At 47.7% G+C, this 24,095-nt stretch overlaps 6 protein-coding genes across 6 annotated transcripts; 3 read left to right on the top strand and 3 right to left on the bottom strand.

The window, feature by feature from the left end:
* Positions 1-630: 630 nt before the first annotated feature.
* Positions 631-2,545, bottom strand: BGW36DRAFT_462020 (cytochrome P450; the record flags this gene model as incomplete). The annotated part of the gene is made up of 10 exons (XM_046222152.1): positions 631-793; positions 848-1,085; positions 1,137-1,431; positions 1,482-1,590; positions 1,639-1,735; positions 1,783-1,866; positions 1,916-2,105; positions 2,167-2,289; positions 2,339-2,404; positions 2,462-2,545. The coding sequence occupies 10 exons, from the start codon at positions 2,543-2,545 to the stop codon at positions 631-633; spliced, it is 1,449 nt and encodes a 482-aa protein (XP_046071027.1).
* A 5,749-nt stretch (positions 2,546-8,294) lies between these two features.
* Positions 8,295-9,669, top strand: BGW36DRAFT_359946 (uncharacterized protein; the record flags this gene model as incomplete). The annotated part of the gene is made up of 3 exons (XM_046214127.1): positions 8,295-8,650; positions 8,838-8,897; positions 8,961-9,669. 3 exons carry the CDS (start codon positions 8,295-8,297, stop codon positions 9,667-9,669), a joined length of 1,125 nt encoding a protein of 374 aa, XP_046071026.1.
* A 249-nt stretch (positions 9,670-9,918) lies between these two features.
* Positions 9,919-12,120, bottom strand: BGW36DRAFT_380215 (putative cytoplasmic asparaginyl-tRNA synthetase). The gene is made up of 3 exons (XM_046216302.1): positions 11,950-12,120; positions 10,221-11,847; positions 9,919-10,172 (listed from the first exon to the last, which is right to left on the bottom strand). Exons 2-3 carry the CDS (start codon positions 11,828-11,830, stop codon positions 10,046-10,048), a joined length of 1,737 nt encoding a protein of 578 aa, XP_046071025.1. The 5' UTR covers positions 11,831-11,847; positions 11,950-12,120; the 3' UTR covers positions 9,919-10,045.
* Positions 12,121-14,727: 2,607 nt separating this feature from the next.
* On the top strand, positions 14,728-17,247 carry BGW36DRAFT_397722 (RNA-binding protein; the record flags this gene model as incomplete). The annotated part of the gene is made up of 1 exon (XM_046218329.1): positions 14,728-17,247. One exon carries the CDS (start codon positions 14,728-14,730, stop codon positions 17,245-17,247), a length of 2,520 nt encoding a protein of 839 aa, XP_046071024.1.
* Positions 17,248-18,054: 807 nt separating this feature from the next.
* Positions 18,055-19,877, top strand: BGW36DRAFT_397721 (uncharacterized protein; the record flags this gene model as incomplete). Its single annotated transcript, XM_046218328.1, has 5 exons — positions 18,055-18,121; positions 18,221-19,170; positions 19,195-19,236; positions 19,264-19,516; positions 19,585-19,877. The coding sequence occupies 5 exons, from the start codon at positions 18,055-18,057 to the stop codon at positions 19,875-19,877; spliced, it is 1,605 nt and encodes a 534-aa protein (XP_046071023.1).
* A 727-nt stretch (positions 19,878-20,604) lies between these two features.
* Positions 20,605-21,330, bottom strand: BGW36DRAFT_397720 (uncharacterized protein; the record flags this gene model as incomplete). Its single annotated transcript, XM_046218327.1, has 1 exon — positions 20,605-21,330. The coding sequence occupies one exon, from the start codon at positions 21,328-21,330 to the stop codon at positions 20,605-20,607; it is 726 nt and encodes a 241-aa protein (XP_046071022.1).
* Positions 21,331-24,095: the final 2,765 nt, after the last annotated feature.

Genomic DNA, 24,095 nt, shown 5'->3' with positions numbered 1-24,095 from the left:
CATCCATAGCCGCAACTTCGTCCATGGTACTGTTCACTTCTTGAGTCTAATCATCTAGCAATTGGTTATAGTCATGTGAGGACCAGTAATTTGAAACCAGCACGAGAACAAGATCCTTTGCGGGAGATGATCCTGCTGTGAAGCCGAAACTGTTTGGTTCCGCGGGATCTGGAATTGGAAGGATGGATTACGGTAGTCAGATTTGAGACATTTTGCAGACTAGATGAATACTGGTAGATGGCTTGCTTCCATATTTTATACACCTTATGTAGAATCGTAGGCGAGATTTTGAATGTTGTTGTGGCATATATGGCACTATGTGGAAGGATGTATGTTACTGCAATTGGTGTATCATATGTAACATAGTATTCTTTTAAATTTGGTTGTGGACCTAACACATAAATTTATAATGGGAAAATACTCCAAGTTCGCAGTTATTAGTCAATTTAAAACGAAAGAAGCCCTAGAAGGCGACGAAAAGCGCGGCAGATATTCATCAAAAAGGCCTTCAAATGATGTCGTTCAGCCAGCTGCAAGGATCTACCACGTCATGACAAATGTTCTCGAATAAGACAACTAGATTTGACATCATTCAAACAAAAATCCCACGTCACCATTCAGTCAGTTTGTTTAATTAACCTTCTTCAACAGAACCCGTGTCGAATCGTAAGGGAAGGTAAATGTTTCCCACATGAACTTGACTCGGCCTTTGGATTCGAGGAAAATATCGTATTCGGAAACGAGACGTGCAATAACAATTTTAAGAACTAGCGTGGCATGAAATCGTCCTGGACTAATAAATGCAATCTGTCAGTTAAGCCGTCCTATCCATCGAGGAAAAACTTACCAAGCAAGCGAACCGAACCCCCAGGTTGGGAAGTGCTCAGACACATCCGAAAATTTAGTACCTCTCATTGGGGAAGGGCCTGTTACAAATCGTTCGCCGTCCCATTTCTCAGGATTAACATAGACGTTCTTGTCGTTCAGGATATCTATCGCTGAAACGCACGCTGTTGTTCCTTTCTTTAGAAAGTAGTCACCACGTTTAAATTGATAGTCATCGAGAGCTTTTCGACGAATTGCATCTTTTCCTTGGTCAGGAAAAGAAATTAGGAACCGGACGCCAAGGCACTCACGTGTATCCAAGGGATTCATTCGAACACTCTCTTTAATGAAGCTGTCTAAATAAGGAAGTCTGTCGAGGGATTCGTAGTTCGATTCGGAAATATTGCCGATTTCCTCACGCAGTCTGAGCTGCCATTCAGGTCGTTGGGCCAGTTCAAGGAGGATGAAATCCAAGTTCATCCAAGGTTGGTGCGAGGCTGCAAACCAGACTCCGAGAAGTGCCTGTGAGGTGATATCCGTGGTCCAGTACTCGGGACTACCTTCTTGTTCCTGAATGATCTCTATCATATTATGAAGAATGGTACGCTAGTAAAGTTAGTTATTGCTTTCGGATATTTTTTTGACCAAGGACTCACATCTTTGACGTCTTTGGATTCTCCATAGTCAGAACGCATAAGGTGTTTGAAACGATTTTGAAGTAAGTGCATTGCCCGGCCATTCTTGGTAATAATCTTGTGAATAAGCCTACTCAATGTTAGTAGCAATGATATAAAACAACGATAAATAGCATACCCGGAGAAAATAGCTGGGAAGACTTGAAAAGCTGCTAAGCACTTTACAAGATCTGCTGAATAGGTAAGAAGGGCATCTGCAAACTCCTGGTCGGCCGCTGTTTTGGTCAGCTTGACGTTTCACATGAATAAAAGCCTTACTTACAAGCCTTATCACCGAAGAAAATGAGAGCCATCAGTTTTGATGATATTGTCCGGACACTTGGTGCAAGGGCAATAGAAACAGGTCCTGCATATGTTAGAATATCCAATATTTATCTGATCTGACTTGAACCAACCATCAGACTTGACAATTCCTTTTTGTAACTGCTGGTCTAACACAGTTTCTAGTCGCTTCTGTAAGTAAGGGTAGAGAGCTGCGAGATTCGATGGGCCACGGTTCTGGAGGAGGCGACTATAAAGCCGAGTACGGAGGACATTGACCTCATTGTGGGTGATTCCATTCATGGTAAGCTTGAAACCAAACATCTGTGTAAATATATGAGTAAGTCGTATTCAAAAAGAGTATGGAACGATATTGAAAACGTACATCCGCATATACAGCACGCTGAGAAAGGCTGTTGGCCTCGCTGAGTTCGGTCATCTCCTTCCTGCTAGGATTGATGATGATCGGTTTCACAGAGCCCCAAGGATTGTAGTATTTGCCATTAGACTAGATACGTCAGCTAGAGACTATAGAATAAACTGGGATAGTAACCTACAAAGTCATTGCATATCGCGGTGACATTTCGGTACGCTTTCCGTCCCCAATTAAAGAAACCTATGTCCTATCAGCAATAGTTAGCTGCCAATAGCGTAGATAAAAATAAAATGGAAGAACAAACATTGGTGAAGAAAACAATCTCTGAAATGATCAGCATCGTGGCAGCAATACCGAAGGCTAGAGTATAAAACGAGTCGATCACCATGTTTTTCTGAAGTTATTGGCTTGGTAAAAGAAGATCTTGGGTTTATGGCAGAAAGTTTAAGGGGTTGACTTCCACACAGAAATAAACACAGGTCAAGACTATTAGAAAATCTACTCATATGTGATTACAAATATTTCAGGGCCGTTCAAGACACAAGAAAGTCGGAACAGACCTCGAATACCTACAAACGTTATCTTCTCAAACAGGCACCGCGAGTCTTGGTTGAATAAAGACCCCAACTCTCTGTAAAATCCCTCGATAAAAAACGGTTTCGGTAATTTTCGGAAAAGTCTCTGGCTTGGGAGGAGAGATCAGCAGGAGACTTTATTCTGGAGCTTCTTGAAACGGGACCAGCACGCCAACAAAGCCAAAAAAAAAAGTCTTAGATAAAATATGGCGTTTAGGAGGCAAATCATTGCATGTCAAACATTTATCGGATGCCAGTACAATTGTTTTTACTAAATCTTGAAGCGTCCAATGAGAAATTGTTTTACATGGTCTTACCTATATTGACGTTTGGCCATTGATTAGTTAGAGCTGAACAATCAAACGATAAGTCAAACGGAAGTCAAAGACAAATAATATGTTTCTTAATTATGCTGAAACCTTTGTTCATATCTATTATTATCCCCGACGTTTTACCCATTAAATTATCCAGTCGAGCTCGATAGTACATACTCGAAGACGGTAAACATTTTCAAACATTATCCACACAAAGCCGCCATGCCCAGTTCATACGTAACTAGAGATATTTATTCAGTTTCACTCATTCATGAGCACAAAAGGAGTGGTTTATAGTGAATTCTCCTAATTCTTTCCTGTACCTCCATAACATTGAAGTTTTAAAGAATGACTCGTTCTATGTTCAAAGTTCTCAATACAATATATTCCCTCACTTGTCTCTATGTAGAAGAATCTTCGACTGTATTCTACAAGGTAAATAACTTAATCTTCCTCAAATCTTGACTTTATCCTGATCTCACTCAACTGTCAAAGATAATCAAGGCCCGAAGAAGACGTAGGCACAACCTGAATATCCTGTGTAAACATGTGTTTCACTCGAATCTCATCCTCCAACGCCATACCATGACACTCTGAGCTCGCACTATGCATGATGTTACTCTAGATGTAAACAGTCTGGAGAGGATTTGTAAAGGTTGGGAACGTTGCCATAGTTCCTCGAGGCATCATCGCGACGTAATTATACATGACTGTGGCGTTGATTTCTGTATTTAAAGCAAGATCGAAAAGAACTTTGCATTTCGATACCATAGTATCGAAGAAGCTGTTTTGTTGCTAGTACGGAGGCGTTACTGATCCCCCCACGCATCTCTGCAAGTGCTAGAAGTAGCACACGCATGGTGTAATATGTAAAGTCATCTCGGTGTTACAGGAGTACTATTTTGTCAAGAATACTCAGACTATATGTGATACACGATCTAGTCATGAATACGAGTCAGTATGATCGAATCAGCATCCTGCTATTGTTTTTTCTTACAAAGACCCAATGGAAACCTCCCAGTTCCTCATCCTCGACGAACCCGAATATACAATCCCAAATATTGGAAGTAGAAAAATTATGATACCCAAGGCCAGACCTCCAATAGCAATAGGTAAGGCGATGGTAAGGGATTCATCATATCGGGGGTTCTGGAATGATTCTTTCTAGGTTTTCGTTTACTCTCAGAGTTGTGGAATAAAGAGTAGCAGCGGTCACACTCAGGTAAATACCCCAATTTAAGGTACAGCATATCCATATTGTGTACCTGATGCGAGGGACAGAGCGGAAAATGCTTCGATACATGATGAGCATGACTGTTTTGCAGAGGCCTCATATAAGTACCGCTCTCCAGTTGGTGAAGAAACATATCTGATTTTAGAAATGGAGAATTAGAAATGTCCAACTTAAAATAAGATAAGAACATAAAATAATGAAAGTATCATTCATGATTTCATCATCAGAAAGATGCCCAATATGAACTTCAATAAACTCTCTGGTCACGGCTAATCAATCAGGTAAACAATTAGCCACGCAAAACTGATGTTGAAGAATACAAACACGTACCGAGTATGCATACCAAGTAATACCCATACGTGAAAACCTGTCAGACCAACCACGTTAATTTCTACAGCATGCATCATTCAAAAAAAGATATAAATCGTACGTCAGCTGTCAATGCCACCCCTGAAACTGGCAATTAGTCTGAATAGTATTATATTAACCCGATAAGGATCCAACACTTACAATATTTTAGTTGAATCTGTTTAGCAATTACTAGCCTAGTATGGAGCCTACAGACGACAAACGCGGTCATAATGGCAACCAGGATATCCCCCGAAGTGATTAGAATATGCCCTTCCGACGGAGAAGGCTTTCCTAAATAGGAAGTTCTCAGAGCAGAATTCGCTCCGAGGAAAGACACAGCTGAAAAGGCGTTCCAGAGATCTATATGATCTAAGGAATACTTATAACGATAATCATCCGTGTCATCCTGCGCTGGTCGAGTCAGGGCATTATATATGGGAATGGAAATAACTCGCTTACAATCACAGTCACATATTATCGGCAACAGACGTCAAAATAAATGCATCCAACTGCACCTACTGTGTGACTCGAGACCGTTGTGCGATCAACATTGAGTGTTGATGTTTGCTATGGCAGTTCACTTTCCAACCACCATGTAACATAGAAAGTTGAGAGTGACATCGGAGGGAATTATATATAAGTTCAAATTCATAAATTAGCCAAGAAATACCGTGCTAACAGCAGAATTTTTAGCGTGATGTATAATATCCGCCGTGTATCAAAGCTAATACACATCAGAGGCAATATCCCTCCATTGATACGCTTAGAAGCAACCTAACAAGACAAAATACTTACATGGAGTAGCACCGACTCCAGGAAAACATAGAAGTGTAAAGGTTCCAGTTAGTGTGCTATGACAGTATAGCCGAGCGCCTCAGGCGCCTACGGTTGGAGCTGGTGTTGGACACGTGCTCCTACAATCGATCAAATGCTTCAAGAATCAAGATAGCCTCATTTATTTTTTTCTAGTTTATGCACGTGTTCTTAATAACATAAAATCTTTGGTTATTTCCTTCCCAAGGCATGTTGAAGTCACCGGCTGTTGGGCTAAAGCAAACCTACTCTGCAGTCCTCGAGGAGATGACGAGAAAAGTACTCTGATTGCCCACAGGTTATCAGCTTGTCCGCTCCGAATTTCTCATTTTTGGTGATGATTGTCAAGTCCGAGAATCTAGACGAGTTATAGCAACTAGTTTTATTAGTGCAGGCAGTACTACAATCCTTGACCTCTCAGAACTTTTGGATACTTCTAATGAGACCGTCTTCATTTTGAGAATCTTCTGGCGTGGCTTCCATTGCGTCACTCATCTTTTTATAGTTTTGCAGCTTCTGGCGTACTAGAAGGCAATGAACGAGCTTTTGACTTAGAGCATGTGCAAAGAAAGAGTGAATTGAGGGATAGTCAGGAGGGAGGGAACTCAGTTGTAAACAGTCAACAGGGCGTTTGCACTCGCGTAATGCGGATTTCCATCTTTTCGTACTCCGCCTTTATCCTGTATTTTCTCCATTTACTCATCACCGGGGATGATATAATGCTGTACTTTTGGATAGCTCTATAGATAATTTTTTCGAACATGTTTGCCATCATATGCTTTTTCCCAAGGCACTTGATCACGTGGGAGCAACCGCTCTCTGTAGAATATTGAGGTTGGTGAATCCTTTCTACTACTCACTCATAAAGTACACTAACTCATTCAATTCCTCCAAAACATATTATTGAAGATATTTACATGCAATTTCATCACCAAATCTGCCCCATTTACCCACAGAATAGTCGATAGTTCGTATCTACACCTCAGTACACTAAATCAGGACATACAAACAAAGAGAGAGTTTTACACATGACCGGGTACCTTGGGCAAAGATACATACGGACACCATATTCTAATGAGAGTTATACTGCGTAGCTATGTGGACATTCGAAGGGTATTGTAAATAGGACCCTTCTTGGCATAGGAAGGTGTTTGCTAAAAGATCAGGAATATCCAAATGATACTACAAGATCTTGCAAGGGTCAGGGTATACGCGTATGCAGCCAAATATAGAAATCGTTCCCTTCGACCGTGCAAGGTAAGTTATTGACACCGGCATTCCAAGGTACATGCATACGAAACAGGTAGTAGCGTACCAATGGCCCTGCCACAGCAGACGTGTCATGTCATTCATACCAAATTCAAAAAAGTGGGCTTGGTGGATTGTTGAAGTAATCGATTAGTATGCAGTGCAGACATGACATCATGTATGCCTTCCGCAAGCGTGCCTATTCAAATGTTTACGGTATGAAGATTATATGAGGTATTAACAGGATCAACAGGAGGAGGCCATTGAAACATATGAACTGTGCAACGCCCCGAATCATGCTGCGTGATCTGTCGGGCTACTTATCGCGAGGAGTGGTACACGCATCATCGAGTGTCAAGCAGCGGGCCGGCCGGGAACCAGTTTTTTATTTGTTATTTTTATTTTATTTTTATTTCATGTGGATATCCATATCCATATCCATTAATATTATCCAAGTGACTGTAGAGAGGATGCCTGATTGGCCGGGCAGCCAAGGTCTAGACCGACGGGATGTCCAGAAGCGGATTCCCTTTATATATCCCAATTCCTCTTTTCCCATTATTCTCTCAATGAATATATATATGTGCCTAATAATAAATATTATATACTTGTACGTAACATATTATCTAATTTATATCCAACCATCCTGGCATCTCTGCGAGAGGGAGCCAGAACGTGGTCGGGCAGATCAATGGGGGACTAGCCAACTATACAGGTCTAATATTGATAGGCACCATCGATTCTAGATTTCTAGTGGGCGTCGGCGCAGACAATCGCAGCTCGCCATCGACGCTCGTGCTGATAAGCTCGGCATAGTTTTTATCTTTTACTGTAGCCGCCGTAAGAGCGTCCTAGTCTCTACGATCAGTATCTAGTATCTCGTGGGAGTGATGGAGATTATTTAAAGCGATCGTCATCCCCGCTTCAACCTGAGCGAATATTATCATTGTTATTCTGGTCCGCCCTGTGAAACCGTGAAGTCTACAGTGACACGCTGCCATTGGCCGCGCCCTGACGAAACTGGCCACGACACGTCTGTGTCTTATCCCTGAGACGAGAACCTTTGGGGCGGTGCGGTGGACCAGCGAGTGTTCTCGACTCGTCGATCTTCTGACGTGACTGTCGCGATTTTTTCATGGTATGATTCAAACATTATTGCTGCAATACGCAATAAATCTGCTGTTGACGAATTTTGATTTTAATTTTATTTTAATTTTTTCTATTTTGTCTTATTTATAACTCTCGCCCCTTGCAAATTATTATTATTTACCCTTTACTGGGAACATTCCTCACCGCTCCTGCTATCGTCGCTATCTAGTTAATTTCATTTAGTCTTATTGACTGTGATAAGCTCTGAGTCACCGCCAGAATTGCAACCGTGTACCTGCAGCTGCTTTGTCGCGCTCTGTAACCTGGCCTTTGTCTGTGCAACGGGCATAGCGAAATTCGCTCAATTTACCTGTCATCTCTCCTATCCTACCTATCCTGGCCTGTCCCTGCGGCCACCCGGAAATTCTTTAAAAAAAAAAAAAGAAAGGGAGAGCAGGGAGAAAAGGAATAACCTGCTTATCTGAGGGTCCCCAGTGGGGCTTATCAGCAATCATGCAGCAGCATCGCCGACAAAACCCTCATAGTAGGGGCCAGTATAATAGCACCACCTCACCGCCATCCAGGTCGACTGTTTCCACTGCTGCTAAACCCGCGTCCAATGCCAAAAAAGGACCGTCTGTAAGGTCACAACGGCCTGTCCTCTACCACCGCAAGAGCGCTTCCGCCCAGCTGCCGCTTCACCCTCACTCTCACCACCCTCATAATCATCACAGCCATAATCACAATCACAGTCACCATCACAAGTCGTCGCTTCCCAAACTGCTCGGCCCCGGTTCTGGCCCTGCCAACTGGACCGGCCAGCACGACGACGACAAGCCTGAAATGGCCACCAGCTTCTTGCAGTACTGGTATGTGCTTATCATGTTCATCATTCCAGGCCGGCATATAGCATGCTCGCCTCATTTTGATATCTATTGCACGCTAGGTCTCACATACCACGTTGCACCGCATTGCTGTACAATGCTTGTTTTGTTTACTCATGAAACCACTCGTCGTATTATCCTTGCTTGTTCTCGGCTGACACCTGATATCTAGTGCCATGTGTGAGAAGCAGATCACCGTGCCCTGCAACTCTGTCTTATATTGCAGCGAGAGGTACACCCATCCCATTCCAACCAGTCCAAATGTTTTATATCACACGTACTAATAATTGTATAGCTGCCGCCGCAAAGACTCCCGCAAACCACTCTCCGCCTCCTCCTATACCTACACCACTTTGCCCTCCTCCACACCCCCCGACTCTCCACCCATGTCCCCGCGAGCCATCGTCACTCCCCTGACTCCCACAGGATCCTCTCTCCCCGCCAGCCTCTCCAGGATACCCTCAGACCTGCACGACGCCAAGTCAGATCTGGACCCGACGGAATGGAAGCCCGTGATAGGTACGACTAACTCGTCGACGTCGCTCTCAGACGCATGGACCTACCTGTCGCAGTTCCATCGTGACGAGTCGTGGGCGACGCTGCAGCAGCGCCGCTCGCTCGCGCACACCCACCGCAGTAGCGCCAGTCTGTCGATGCTCGGCATGGCGCCGCCGTCGCTCATAAACACGCCTAGCACTGTCGCCTCGTCCGCGACCAGCTCGTCGTCCTCCGACTACATCGGCGCGTACTACGCGCACGAGCTTTCTGGAGGTGCTGGCGCAACCCGGCCTCTGCCACCCCGCCACAACCCTTCCTTCTCAGGTGCAACCAAGGGCGTCGAGCTCGTCGTGCCGCACATTGTGACCGCTGCTCCTGCGGTCCCGCTAGCTCTAGGCTCCTCGCTTGAGCACGACGCTGATGCCGGCGTGTGGCTGAAGCCGCATCGTCGACGGTCGCTAAAGCCAGCGACGCCGTCGTCGATTGCAAGCGGTGTTGCTCATTAAGAAGTGAGCCCGCGAGCTTCGATTTATTCAAATTCCTTTGGAGTCTGGTTGATTATTTATAATAAAGAATTTAAGTGGTTTCTGGCGGCATAGACTAGCGATATGCATGTTTTGGGGAATAATAATCTAGCATATCTACTTCTAAGCTCTGATTTAAGCTGATTTGTTAGTATACACGGTATTGATATGAATACATGAAGACATGTCAATAATCTCAGAAACTCTGATAGACTAAGCAACGGTTAAATAGGGTGAATTTAAATGCATTCTAACTGAACTAGCGGGCTAGGTAGGTATCTGTACTAATGAGATACGCAGCAGAATAACCACATGAATGTAGAGTAGATGTAGATATAGATGTCGATAGAGGAGACGTCTAAGGAGTGCATCGCCCTGTGAACCGCGGATACAAGCAGCACTCACGAACAGTGTACCTACCGCAAACCCACGCCAGGAAACGCTCTAGACCCAGACCATATCCGCCGTGGGGGGAGGTTCCGTACCTATCCTCGTTAGTTTCACATTTCATATCTTGGGAAAGAAAAACTTACTTGCGCTGGTCGGTGTACCAGTAGTATGGGCTCGGATCCATGCCCTCCCGCTTATAAGCCGCGAGAAGCTCATCATAATCATCAATACGGCAGCTACCGCCTACAATCTCACCTACACCGGGCATCAACACGTCCACACTCTCAGTGACGCGCGGATCTTCTGGGTCCTTTTTCATGTAGAACGCCTTGATCTCGGCGGGAAAGTGTGTGAGGAAGATCGGCTGGTTGATGATATCGGTCATTTTGCGCTCGGCGGCTTCGGCAATGTCGTCGCCGAATTGATGCGGTTGTCCGTCTTCGTTGGGGATGTCGTGTTCGCGCAGCCAGTCGATGGCGTCCGAGTACCGCATGCGCTTGAATGGTCGTTGCGGGATCTGGAAGGTCGGGTTGAGTTGTTTGATGAGCTGCGCCGTGACAGGGTCGGCCAGGAGTAGTTCGAGGACCCTGGAGATGACTTCTTCGAGGTGGTCGAGTAGGTCGGTGAAGGTGATGAAGTCGAGCTCGGCTTCGATGTGCGTATATTCGGAGAGATGGCGACGGGTCAGTGACTTTTCGGCCCGGAAGGATGGGCAGATGCAGAAGACGTCGCCGAGGGAGGCAATGCAGGTCTCGAGGTATAGCTGTGAGGACTGCGTGAGGTAGGCTGGCTCGCCGTAGTAGTCGAACGAGAACAGCGTGCTGCCGCCCTCGACCTGCGTCTGCACCATCGACGGCGGCGTCACCTCGAGCATTTTGGTTTCTTCGAATGTGCGCCGGAATGCACGCAGCGTTGCCCCGCGCACCTTCATCACCGCCGATGAGTTCTCGCCACGGAGCACAAGGTGGCGGTTATCGTATAGCGTCTGCGGATCGTGGTTGGCCGATACGCGGTGCGTGATGGTTTCCTTGTCACCGGCTGCCTTGCCGATGACGGTGTAGAAATCTGCGTGGAGCTCCCGGTCATTGGGCGCGTGTTGCTTAGGAGGCACCGCGCACATTTCTCCGTGAATCGCAATCGACGTCTCCAACGTCAATGTCAGTGCGTCGTACGTCTTGACCAAGTCGCCCGTCAGGACACACTGCAGGAGTCCGTAGCCATCCGAGAGCGTAATAAAGATGACATCCTTTTGAGATCGTAGGCGGTGAATGCGTCCGAGAACACGCACTCGAGTGCCTGGCTCGCCTGACTCTGGTGCACGCAGCTTGACGATAGCGGGATCTGTCACGTCGAGACGGATACGCACTGGTTTGGGCAGGGACGAGTCTTCCTTGATAACGACCTTTTTGGCCTCTTCCAGCACTGCCTGGCGCTTGTCTGCCTCTTCCTTTTCGCGGAAAGCAAGCTCATGTGCCTTTGCGGCTTTCCTCTTGGCGCCTTCAAAGAGCTTGAGTGTCTTCTTCATGCCAGAAGCTGACGGGGCTTTCCATTCCAATCGCGACGCTTCGTCCTTGCCCTCTTCAACCGGCCCCGTCACGGATTTGCGTGTGAGGTATTGGATTCCTTCTGTGGTTGGATCATACTGCAGCATCGCGTGCAGAAGAGTCTTGAAGGGGGCGGCCTCAGTGCCGCTGGCCGAAGCGTCGTCGTGGCCGACGTCCTCGTCGATGTAGATTTTTTTCTCGGTCGCCATGATTGTCTCGATTTATGCTACTAAACTATTAGTCACCTGGTGTTGTTCAATGGTTTCGTCTTCTGGGTTTAAGGCTGTTATATGCACGGGGCTGTGGACGACGGTCATGAATGACTCACTGATATCTTAGCCAGGCCGAGGAATCCACCGATACTACCTAGCAATCTTCGCCGCCACGTCCAGGTCAGCAAGGCAGTGCGCAGGCAGGAATAGAAACGAGGGTCGAGCTCACCACAGATGGATAGAGGAATTGCACGACAGCGGAGGGGTAGGTATTCACGAATGTCTGGGGGATTTTTTTCCCACAGACCACTGCCGCCGCCCGCGCGAATGAGGGGCTGCTATCAGTCCTTATCTTTGATGCCTCAGGCAGCTTTACATTGATCTACTTCACCCTACCAATCAAACAATTCTTGCACGACCTAGAATCAGACTGCAATAAATCTGAATAATGAACGCTCATAAGTTCATGGGGACAGTTACTAAGCTACGATTACCTTTTCTTAATGAATTGGCAATTGTCCCATTTTAGCTGCCATAAAACCTAAACGAGGTCAGATCGAAAATCACGTCCAATTGAGATTTGCCAACATCCGTAACACCATATATCTCGATTCTCTATCTATCTGCCGTCATCGATCATCGATTGTAGAGTAGTAGTACCATATCAGATATCTAACTGTCAACTCTGTGCTAGACTAGTAGTCGTAGTGTACTCACGTGGACAATGCTCTGATTGGCTGTGTGCGTGTGTGGATTCCACGAGGATAGAAGTGTATTATTATCTACGAGTCGACATGGCTTAAAATGGATAGAGAAGTCTGGTTTCAATTTCTCCAAGAAAAAGCCTGAATAACAGGCTAGCTCTTCACCAGTGTTTCGCGATTCTTTATTACTAGGCGGGCGTTTCGTGTGAATGACTTAAAGAGTCAACGTAGTAGTAGGCGGTCACGTTTCAAGTCTGAAGTCATCGCAAGTCTCAGATGAAAATCAAGTGATTAGCATAAGCATAAGCGTAGCAACGGTGAATTTATATTAATGCAATACCCGATGATCAACGGCCCACTGGACGGATCGATCAGGTTGCGTTTAGTGACTTGGTATTACTCGCGGTAACTAGCGAGCTTAGTCAGGGGTATTCTCCACCCTGGCTGAGAACAGTCTGAAGAATTGAGGAGACTAATATTGAGAGGCTGTCAAGCCTGTTATTGATACGTTGGATTGGATGATTTTCGCCGTTGAATGAGAACGTCAGTAGATAGGCTTGTAATTTGCCAGGGGCCATCGTTGAGTATCAGCCATCTTGGTCAATAATACTACGGAATATCGTCATAATAATAAAGATTAATCATTATTATGACAGTAATTTAGATCAAATAGACACTCTGGCAGGGACCGGAGCCGGCCAATCGAATACCTCTACTCCTCTCTCAACCACGTTTCGAGGCAACGGCCAACAGACCTCGCGCGTCTCATTGGCCGCGGGAGTGGGACTCCGGGATCAACAATTGGAAAGGCGTCAAGGAACACCCTGACGGCGATGCCGGTCCCTGCAGCAGCGACCAATCAGGGATCGAGAAACCGAGTACCTTACCGTCAACAAGACTCCTATTCAGATGGCGTCAATGGAATTATATAAAGCAAATAGAATCGCACAGCGTTTGGCAGGTGCGGACAAATCTGTAGCACGCCGTGATTGGCCCGCGCCAACGAGAACTGCCAGGGGTCGACGCCAATTGGACGAACCGGTGGAGCCGTCCCCATCATCCAAACAAGGCGCATCAGCCCTGCCCCTGTGCCATCATCCATTATTGCATTGAACACTCACGTCGTATTCTTGAATCTTTTTCATTACTACATTATGGATCACCCGTCTTATTCCCATCTAACTGGCCATGCATTATAAATACTAATTGTACCGTTGGCTCCCTCTGTTACAGATAGATCGTAACAGGCTATGTTAGAGTTGGACTGATGAATCATGACCAGAAGGATAGCTGGACCAGATTCTCGCAGTGTACATATATTCTATAAACAAACCCAATAATAATATTATTAAGATGCAATAATAGCCTCTGTGATAATGGCCTCAGTGATAGTATTAGGAGCATAATCAATGCGCTCGTGACTAGGACTAGCGGAAAGGGGATCCTCCGGCTGGCGACCTGGGTAGCCCCTTCCCTCCCGCTTCTCTTGCTTTGGGCTGCCCTCTACATACCTTTCTCCCCTTCCTTACTTCTCCACGTTCTTTTGCTCTCGCCCAGCTATTACTGTCGAGCAATAATTCTTTTTCTTTTCTCTTCCATTTTATATTTAGCTTCCCACTGCTACGCTCGCTCTACAATTGTCTTCTGAGGAGGACTCCTATCTTTTTCTTCACTCTCTTTTTTTAATCCTTTTTTTGGCTTCTGTGCCGCCCTCTCTCACTCCCAAACGCCTGTCTTTCTTTTGCTATTCGGTGATCGCTTGCCTGTTAATATTAAAATCATTAATTCCTTCGCTGTCGGGCCTTCCTTGTCGTGCGCACTTCTCCCTCGCTCCTTTGGACTTGACTTGGACTACTTACCACGGATATTTGTTCAGCACACAATTGCTCTGCAACCACACATATTTGGTATCTTCATCTATAATTGCCTACCTGCTAGAACTCCTCGTTGTCAAAATTGTCTTGATAGAGGTACCGACGACCGCGTTCAGAGATCGATCCAGTTTTGATCGAGAGTGGAAGTGTGGTGGTGTTGACATTTTGCTGTTTTGATCCTGTCCTTCCATCCGAAGTCCAAAATCATCCTTCCTAGTGTGAGTGCGTCCGGTGATAGCATCCCGGGCCTCGTCTCATCGCCAAAACGGCCGTGCTCTCGTCCAATCTCCAGGACAGCCTTGTCCTCCCACCGCACATGCTCGCCATGCAAAGCGCGGACTCGAAAAACTCGCGTTTAGGATTACCAGGATCGAAATTGTCCGGATTACACCCCGATCATACCGGTTTCTCGCACGGCGCCTTCAATTCCAATAATCCTTCGATGCAGCAGAGCTTTGGAAATCGCGATTCGCGACGGGCTAATGTCCCTTCTATCAACACTGGTTCCGCGGTACACAACGGTAACGACCTCGGTGCGTCAGGCTTCGACATGAACGTCACACCCCTTCTCCCATCCCAGCTTTTGCTGGGCAGCCCCTTCCAGCCTGGAACCCCTTCCGCATTTGCGTCTCCCCAATTTGCCAGTTTCGGTGGCTTCCCCCAAACAAACTCCGTTCATAACCAAGGTGCTCAGCACCAACTCGGCAGCCCAACCCAGGCACAGCAGAACGCGCTATCTCCCCAGCTTTTCCCTGGACTGGTATCTGCAGACGGTTTCGCTAGCTCGCAGCTTTTGGGAGGTCCTCAATCGCCAATTGGTGGCTTCCCTGGCTTGGGAAATGCCGCGTTTGGCGCTTCCACTGCCACCGTTCCTGGAATGATCTCTGGCACTAGTCGCACTGTGTATCTTGGAAATATCCCGGCAGAAACATCAGCAGAGGAAATTCTCAACCATGTTCGCAGCGGACAAATCGAGTCGGTCCGTTTGTTGCCAGACAAAAACTGCGCTTTCATCTCGTTCCTGGACAGCAGCTCTGCTACTCATTTTCACTCGGATGCCATTTTGAAGAAATTAGCCATCAAGGGAAACGACGTCAAAATCGGCTGGGGTAAGCCTTCCCAGGTTCCAACATCAGTCGCTGTCGCCGTCCAACAGTCAGGCGCGTCTCGGAATGTTTATTTGGGCAGCTTACCTGAAGATATTACCGAAGACGAGCTGCGGGAGGATCTCGGAAAGTTCGGGCCTATTGATACCGTGAAGATTGTGAAGGAAAAGGCTATCGGATTCGTGCACTTCTTATCTATCAGCAATGCCATTAAGGCTGTCGCCCAACTCCCTCAGGAACAAAAATGGCAAGCCCCTCGTCGAGTTTTCTACGGCAAAGATCGCTGCGCCTATGTATCGAAGACTCAGCAGCAGAATGCTGCTCAGTACTTGGGAATTGCCCCAGGATATGCCCACGTTCTCAATAGTGCGGACCGTGATTTGATCTCGAACGCTCTTGCTCAACAGTCCGTTGCTGCCGCGGCTGTCGCGACAACGGCTGGTGGTGTCAACAATCTTGGAAACCGAACTATCTATCTTGGTAATATTCACCCCGAAACTACTATCGAAGAAATTTGCAACGTTGTTCGAGGTGGACTCTTACACCATATTCGTTATATTCCCGACAAGCACATCTGCTTTGTCACGTTCATCGACCCAACATCTGCTGCTTCATTCTATGCTCTTAGCAACCTTCAAGGCCTGATGATCCACAACCGACGATTGAAGATTGGTTGGGGCAAGCATTCTGGCGCCCTACCTCCGGCCATTGCTCTTGCTGTCAGTGGAGGAGCTTCTCGTAATGTGTATATTGGTAATCTTGATGAATCCTGGACTGAGGAGCGTCTTCGTCAAGACTTTTCTGAATACGGGGAAATAGAGCTTGTCAACACTCTGAGAGAGAAGAGCTGCGCTTTTGTCAACTTCACCAATATCGCTAATGCGATCAAGGCAATCGAAGGCATGCGCGGCCGTGATGAATACAAGCGCTTCAAGATCAACTTCGGCAAAGACAGATGTGGTAACCCTCCACGACAAATGAACAATAATGGCAATCAGCAACAGAACAACCGCAATGGTGTCGAAGAGCAGCAGGCTCCGTCTCCTCTGAACGGCTTCCAACAGAATCTCAGCCAAGGTGGCTCGCAGTCGAGCCCAACCAGACCTGCCCTGTCACCTGCTCCAGGATCGACAGGGTCGCAAAATGGGCAGCAGAACCGTCATCCTCTTCAAAATGTGTCATCGCCTTCGTCGATTTTGAATGCTGGAGGTAGTAATCCGCTGACGATGTACCTAAATCAAGTTTCTGCCCAACAGGCTCAGGACCAGGAGAATCGCTTGACGGATCCTATCACGTTAGCGACTCTGCAGCAACAGCAAAACCAAGCACTCGCCAATCAACAGGCCGCTCTATACAGTGGTGCTGCTTCCAACGAAATGAGTAACGGAAGCGTTGCGGAGCCCTCTCTACACCAACAAAAGCCGTCCAACGGCTTCCTTAATGTCTCTAATGGCCATCCAGGTCCTTCTCATGGCTCTGCCAACAGTCTCAGCGTGCCACGAGCTCAACACTCCCGTGCTGTCAGCTTGCCGTCCTTCTCTCAAGAACCGTTTGGGCCGACCCAAAGTCACTCGAACCACGGTCGCTCTGGGCTGTCTCATCAACCTCAAGGAAGCTTTTCCAGCTTCGGTTCGGCACTAGGTGGTCTGAACCATAGCGGGTTTGGACTTGCAATTCAAAATGAGTCTTCTCTTCCGGGCTGGGCTGAAGAGGAGATTGGCGCGAAGTAAAACCGCCGATTTAATTATACTTAATATAATTTCATCCATGGTGGCGCGTTTATATTCAACATCTATGTGTTTCATCTAATTGGACTTCATTTCTACCCGCCATGTCTGCTTCATGTATTCGTTCAATTTTCTACTGCATTGTCCAAATGATTTCAATTCCACGCCAAAATGGACCTTATTCCATTCTTAATATCTGTTTCTGAATCACCCATGTATTGCTAGCTGGCTACGAGAGTTTGACTTGTGTTGTTTGCACATGTCTTGAGACGTGGAGACCCTCGACTGGTTTGGGCTCCGTTCTGTTCTATTCTTGGCCTTGTTTCAGTTTTTTCTTCTTTTTTCTTTTTCCTCTCTTCATTATCTTCTTTTCTTTTATTTTTCCTTCTTGTTTTGTGATGCCACCCTTACACACTTTAATATTGAGCTACGGAACCTCTCTGCTCGCCCAAGACGGCGCGAGTTATATTGAAATAATGAGAAGGTCGGGAAAAGGTTGGAAAATAGGGGAGGTAGAATTGGTGCTACCGAGCACAATATCCAGTAAAGCAATGAATCAGTGCGTATAGTCTTGCATGCTTTTCCTCGTAAATAAAAAAAAAAGATCGATTGATATCTCTCTCCGTGCGGGTAGCGTTCTGCGGCCTGGTTGGCCAGCAGTCAGTGTGGATCTCCACCACGTTCCATAAACTTGCCGCATAATAAATAGTTACATCTTTCTTCATTAAACTATAACCCCGCCGCAACCCATCACCAACATCATTCGAACTTTGAAGCTGCTACCTAGCTAGTAATCTTGCAGCTGCAGATATGGCTCTTCCACCAGAGCAATTCCACATAAAACGGCGACGAGAAGAAGAACCGGTGGAAACCCTCTGTAAGTACTGTTTTCCCCGCCTTCATGCTAAGTATAATATGAAAAATATTTTCTTTTAAAAAAGAATGGCTTTGTTTCGTTTCTAATTCTCGATCACAGATATCCAGTCTGAGCTGCACCAGAAAAAGCGTCGTTTCACAGACTTCATCTTCCAGCGAGTGCAAGTTGGTACCGATGCTGTTGCCACTGCTGAAGACGCTGCTCCACCAAGCCCGTCCACCTTGTCTACTCCGGGACAAGGCCGTGTGCGAAGCCCCAGATCTGTAAGCACGTCCTTTTTCCCGAAAAGGGTTTCGAATCGTAATGAAGCTGCTGCTGGCAGTGGCAGTGGCATTCCCACCGTCAGAGCCACATCTCCCGGCGCAGAGTTTCGTGAAGAACGTGCGCTTGCTGCAGCCCGGCGGCAGCAGGAGGATGCCAGGAGCAAGAGACTTACAGAGTCTATTGATATGCTCCAGCAACAAGAAAAACAAATACCAATCGAAAGCACCCCCAGCAAGTCATTACCTACGACCCAATCATCATCGCAGAAAAGCCTGGCATCTCCATCATTCCCAACCTCGCTTCGCCGATTCCACATCTCTCGACCAAACACACCTGCCAATCCACTCCGAACTGCAACTGGCAGTGGAATTGCGAAGAGCAACACTTCGGCGCGCGCGCGTGCCGTGCTGGTCGAGAAACTCACACAACCGCCTTCGCTGCGGGGAGCATCGATTCTCGAAACACTTCAGAGGGCCGAGAAACCAGCTGAAGAGATCGACACCGTCGTTCAATCCCAGCTTCAGGTTCGAGAAGAAGAAGCCCATCGTCCTCGAAAACGGCCCGTCGTTAACGCTGCCGAGAAGAAATGGAGAGAGCAGCAGAAAGACTCTATCTCGGCTGCAAAGCAGCATCTGGCCAGTACCACCGTCGAGTCTGCGGATTACCTCGATAAGCTAGCCAAGGATCTCGAAAAGGTGATGCTAGACATCGATGCGGAGGAAACCCAAATGGATTTTACTCCTTCGCCTCAGCAGCCCACCAAGACAGTTGCGGTTTCACCGCTCGTCAAACAATCCCATCTGCTGCAGAAATACAAACCACGGCATCACCCAAGTCCTCGAAAGGCGCCAGTGCCAGCGCCTGTGGTGGTGGTGGAGGACGAAGAGATGGATGGGGAGTATGTCTATGATACTTATATCCGCGTTCCAGTCCGTCCTCCGACGGACATGGACGGACTAACCGACCCCCTAACTGACGCCATGCCATCGACCCCGCACGGAATCGATCCAACCCGCAAGGACGTCGGTGTAGTCGTAATCACGGAGGAGGATGAAAAGCTGTGGGAGGATTTTCTCGAAAACGAAGACGAGGAGGGCGAGAACTGGGATGGAGAGGACGTCGATTCGAACGGTAAGTCGTGAACCTCCTCTATTCCTTTCTTCCTGTTTTAAGTGAGAATGTGTAATAACCTTTACCAGCCGAAGATAATCCAGCAAACGACTATCCAGACGAGGATCTTTCGTCGGCCGACGAGCAGAACGATCCGTCTGCTATCTACCGTCGGTATCGGTATGGCGGGTCTGATGATGAGGAGTTTGATGTGAATCGGTATGATGAGGACGAGCAGGCGAGTGATGAGGAGCATGACTATGGTTACGGGACTGGGGTGATGGATGATGAGAAGACTCTCGGTCGAGCTCGTCGTTTGCAGGGGTTGTATAATCGGCAGCATCGTATTGAGGGGTTGTCGGGTGAGGATGATGAGGAGTAGGGTGTAACTCGGTGGAGTTGAGATTTCTGACACATAGCTACGCTTAGTATGAGATCAACGTAAAAGGAAAAGCGGTGGAGAATTGAAGAATTTCTAGGGAAATGATCGTTTTTTCTTGTATTTTCTAATTACTAAAGAATTCCGCTGGGACGAACAACGGTGTGGTAGGAAAAGCTCTGGTGGACAAGAAGTGAAATGTATCAGAAATGATATAAGAAGAAACCCCTCCAACACATAAAGGGGAGATTGTAGGCCGCTGTCCTTCAGCTCATTGACAGAGAAGCGAATTACACCCGACAACGACAGATAAGCACAACAACAGCAGCAGCAATGATAAAAAAAAAGCAAAAGAAAACAAAAAGTAAAGTACCACCGAGCCGGCTATGAGCAATGCAGTAGCGACAGATAGCCTCCCCAGAGATATCAATTATCAAATGACGGCAAAAAATCAAATAGCCACACAAAGGTGAACGTTAACACATTGAGATGAAAATAGAGGGATGCAGGTAAACGCTCATGATGTGGATGGATGTGCTTGTGACTTGGTCTTGGTCACTGTGTGACCAACAATTAGACCCAGGCAAGGCAAGCAAAGCGACGCAAAATTAAAAGCACAGCAAGAATTTGATAGTGTGAATTTCCACCTCCTTCGCAGGAGACAAGGGCTGGGTTTATAAACAGTGTACCAGCCGTTGGGGGGTTTTTTTTTGGAAAAGTTGGAGAATAATTAATGGGCATCTTCTTCCTGACTCTCGGTTTCGTCTGAATAGGAGCCGGGCGAGTATGGATCTGGGCTCGATGCCTCCGAGGAAGATCGGCTGTAAGACGTTCGCTGGTCGTCACCACGCCCGACAGGAGTTGCCTTGGGTCCTACTTGAAGCCCAGGAACAGCGTGGTCGGCATTCATCCACGGATACCAGACATTACACCATTCGATAACCCCGTACTTTGGTAGTCGTTCAGCACGCGGCCGTCGACTGCCCACAAGCTGGTCGTCCTTCAGTCGTCGCTGTTCTCGTACAGTGGGACATCTTTTTGAATTGATAAAGCGGTAGAACTTGCATTGAATTCCCTGGACATTTCGACCTTGCGTGGGGAATTGCCGATTAAAGGCGTCTGCACATTCCTTCCAGTCCTCCTCAAGATCAATACGGTGGTACCAAATGAAGTACATCTCTTCCTCCATGTACTTGGGCCGAGGAGCCCTTCGACGATCCCTCCTGACGGTTGTTGTGCTTGGAGCATTCTCAAACCGCTCATAACGATAGTCCACTGAGCTTTTGTCCAAGCTTGATTTCCGTTTCGGAGTTAGCTTATTGTCTGGATGCAGTGGTTGTGGTGACTGGTGGCTCTGGAGTGGATTGTCATACTGAAGTGAGAACTGGATGTCTGTTGATAGAGCCTCTGGTTCTGGTTTGTGTTGTGGCGGGTTCAGCAATGCGCTGATAGACATTGGTGTCTTTGCTGTCATCATGGTCGTGTTCATGTAGATACTGTATACCCAAATACTGTATCCTGAGATAAATTGCGTAAGGATGAAGGACAACGGGAAATTCTCCGGCTATATCGACACTCCTACTCCTAGAAATGGTATAAATACCTGGGATGAATAAAGGTATGAGATGGCCAAGTCCCTCGTACGAGCAGAAAGAGATCTCTTTTTCAATATGAACGCTGAGCGACAGGACTAGGCAAACTAGAGGCAGACCAAATAAGCGCCTGATGGAAGAAGAATAAGCTTCGGTGATATCGGGGAAGGTCAAACAAAGACAAAGACGGCTTATTTAAAATGCGGGATGAGAAGCCCGACCGAATAATGGACCAGGTCGCTTGAGATTTGCGGCCTGTTGTTCACTCTACGAGTAGATAGGGTGGGGAAAGAACGAGAAATGTCGGCCAAATAAAGGGACAAATATTCATGCGGCGCATCATTCTCTTCTGCACACGATATACCCTGCATATTGGACTAGATCGGTCTCTGATAGGCCCTGCATGACTGCGCCGCAGATGCTAGAGCGAATGCATTGATGCAATAATAAAAAGCGACCAGGCCTAGGGTCTCCATTCCAGGGTCACCACAACGGGCGTCAGTGTCAAAAATGGGTCGAAGATAGGTGATCACCTAATCACCTCTGGACCGTTCGATACCTCGATTTTAGGACCGATAATAGGTACGAGGCAGCAATCATCACCTTGTCTCTAGGGCCCGTACTACTCGGCTTTCGGAGGGGTAGCGACGGCCGAAGTCGTTGATTAGGCGAGGCTGATATTTCCCCTTGAAGGCGCGAGTGGGCTCAAGTGTCCCCTGTTGCTCCTCCGAATCACAGCCTACCACCGGATGCGGTAAAAAAAAGAGGTGGGAAAGCGGCACAGAGCAATGATGACGGGCCAAGTGCAGCACAATATGCATCTATTGAAACGTTTTCACGTTGGCTCTTCGTCCTTTCTGAGGGCCGGGCGTCGGCTGGAAAACATGAGGGGAGGCACCAGCGAATGGCGACACCACGGCAGAGGGCCAACATCAGCAGGACAGGACCATTGGATGCCGGCGAAGGCCAAGTAGCACCAGGATTTTAGGTTACCGGTCTGTCGGGACGCTCTGGCGAATAGGAATAATAGGCACACCTGCCTGGCGCAAACGCAGAATTGAGGGTGATGAGACTAGGCAATAGACCAGGCCGACGCCCCTCTGCCGCGCGACAAACTCGACAAGCCCAAGGTCAGGTTGTCAGGCCAGTCCCGGCAGGGATTTGCCAGCACATCATTGCATGGTTGCAGAAAGACTGGCGTGTGCGTGTCTGTCTGGGACTCCATGATCCATATCCATTATGCCCATGCCTATGCCCTGCCCCCATGACAAGTATTGTGCATGCCTTGCCGGCCGCATTTGGGCCAGCAGCCGCGGCATTTTTGATTAGCTACCATGCTGCAACTGCTGTTATTATTAACCATGGTCTTGGTACAGAAGCGTGGTAGTGCGTGGCCGTGGGAGTGGCAGTGGGAGGACTGCGCCGCCTCGCTTCCATAGCCCGGCAATGACGGAGACGCGCTAGAAGGACGACGAGCACTTAGCGCGTTGCTGGCCGGAGAACTCTCTTTGTCTGGCAGCGGAGACTAAACAAACTAGAGAGCACAGGCGATGTGACTTACTTCAACAGGCACTGGCACGTACGACATGGTGCCGATAGCGATGCGCACTGGCAGTACCCACCGCGCCGCAATCCACGTCGAAGTAACAAGCAATTAGCAGCAAGTTACAGCAAGTTACAACAGCCCAGCCGATGTGGATCATCGTCATCGCATATTTTCTGGAAGCCACCAATGACAGACGCAGCGAGCTCTACCAGTCACCGACGATTCCAATTTCACACGAAGCGAGCGAACGAGGGTCGGGGGCCGGCCGATCGTCCCTTTTTTTTTTTTGTTTTTTTTTTTTCTTTCTTCGTTTTCCATTACTTTCGGTTGTCTCCCGGGCCTGTTGACGTTTGTTTCTCCAGCGTGGGGGAGCGTAATTGCAACGGCAGTGGTAATGGTAATATAATAATATAGCAGAAGAATGCGAGTCGTGAAGAAACGGCGCAATGCCGATCGTGACCCTGATCCTTAGCAGAAGTAAAGGTCAAAGTCAAAGTTGCTTGGGAGGTCGAGCGACATAGGGCAAGGGCAAGCAAGGCAAGAGCGGCTGGGGAAGCCACCACCCGCGACGCCCTCGGCTCTTGCCGAGATGCTGAAGTCTAATGGATCGCACCTGCCTGTCTGCCATAGACCTTCGTGCTATATACTGTACTACGCAGTTATATCTATCGCTGCGATTACCCACCAACCTCTCCTCTCTCTACACTGCTCATCAGCCGCAGTCGGACAACCGCCCGGCTCTGCATCAACAGCCGACAGGATCGCCATCCAACAAAGAGCTCCACTATTGTCAGAAACTCTCAGTCGAGAAACCTGCGTGCCGATGATCTGCCTCATCTGCCCGTAGCGCCAGCTCTACAACAGGAGTCAAGTGCGGCTTGGCTCATGATTCGTGCACACTCTGCGGCGGAGCAAGCGTGCTCCGTCTTCCGCTCCGTTTCCGTGCGGAAATAGCTCCGCCATGTCTTAGGCGAACTCTATTGTGCCCCGTTTGACAGATTGCCGCGCTGCCCCGATAGGGATAGGCGATGGGGAGCCAGGAGCCTATGGAGAAACATATGGGCCCAGGAGAGACCTCAGTAG

Source organism: Talaromyces proteolyticus (assembly GCF_021365285.1).
Source record: "Talaromyces proteolyticus strain PMI_201 chromosome Unknown BGW36scaffold_7, whole genome shotgun sequence".
Classification (NCBI taxonomy): Eukaryota; Fungi; Ascomycota; class Eurotiomycetes; order Eurotiales; family Trichocomaceae; genus Talaromyces; species Talaromyces proteolyticus.
This window is presented reverse-complemented; position numbering and strand designations above follow the sequence as displayed.

What these genes read in the sequence shown, in the direction of transcription:
- BGW36DRAFT_380215 (XM_046216302.1), bottom strand. Translation starts at nt 11,830, where the DNA reads ATGGCGACCGAGAAAAAAATCTACATCGACGAGGACGTCGGCCACGAC. An exon ending in TGGTACACCGACCAGCGCAA is followed by an intron (nt 10,173 to 10,220) that starts GTAAGTTTTTCT and finishes TAACGAGGATAG; the next exon opens with GTACGGAACCTCCCCCCACG.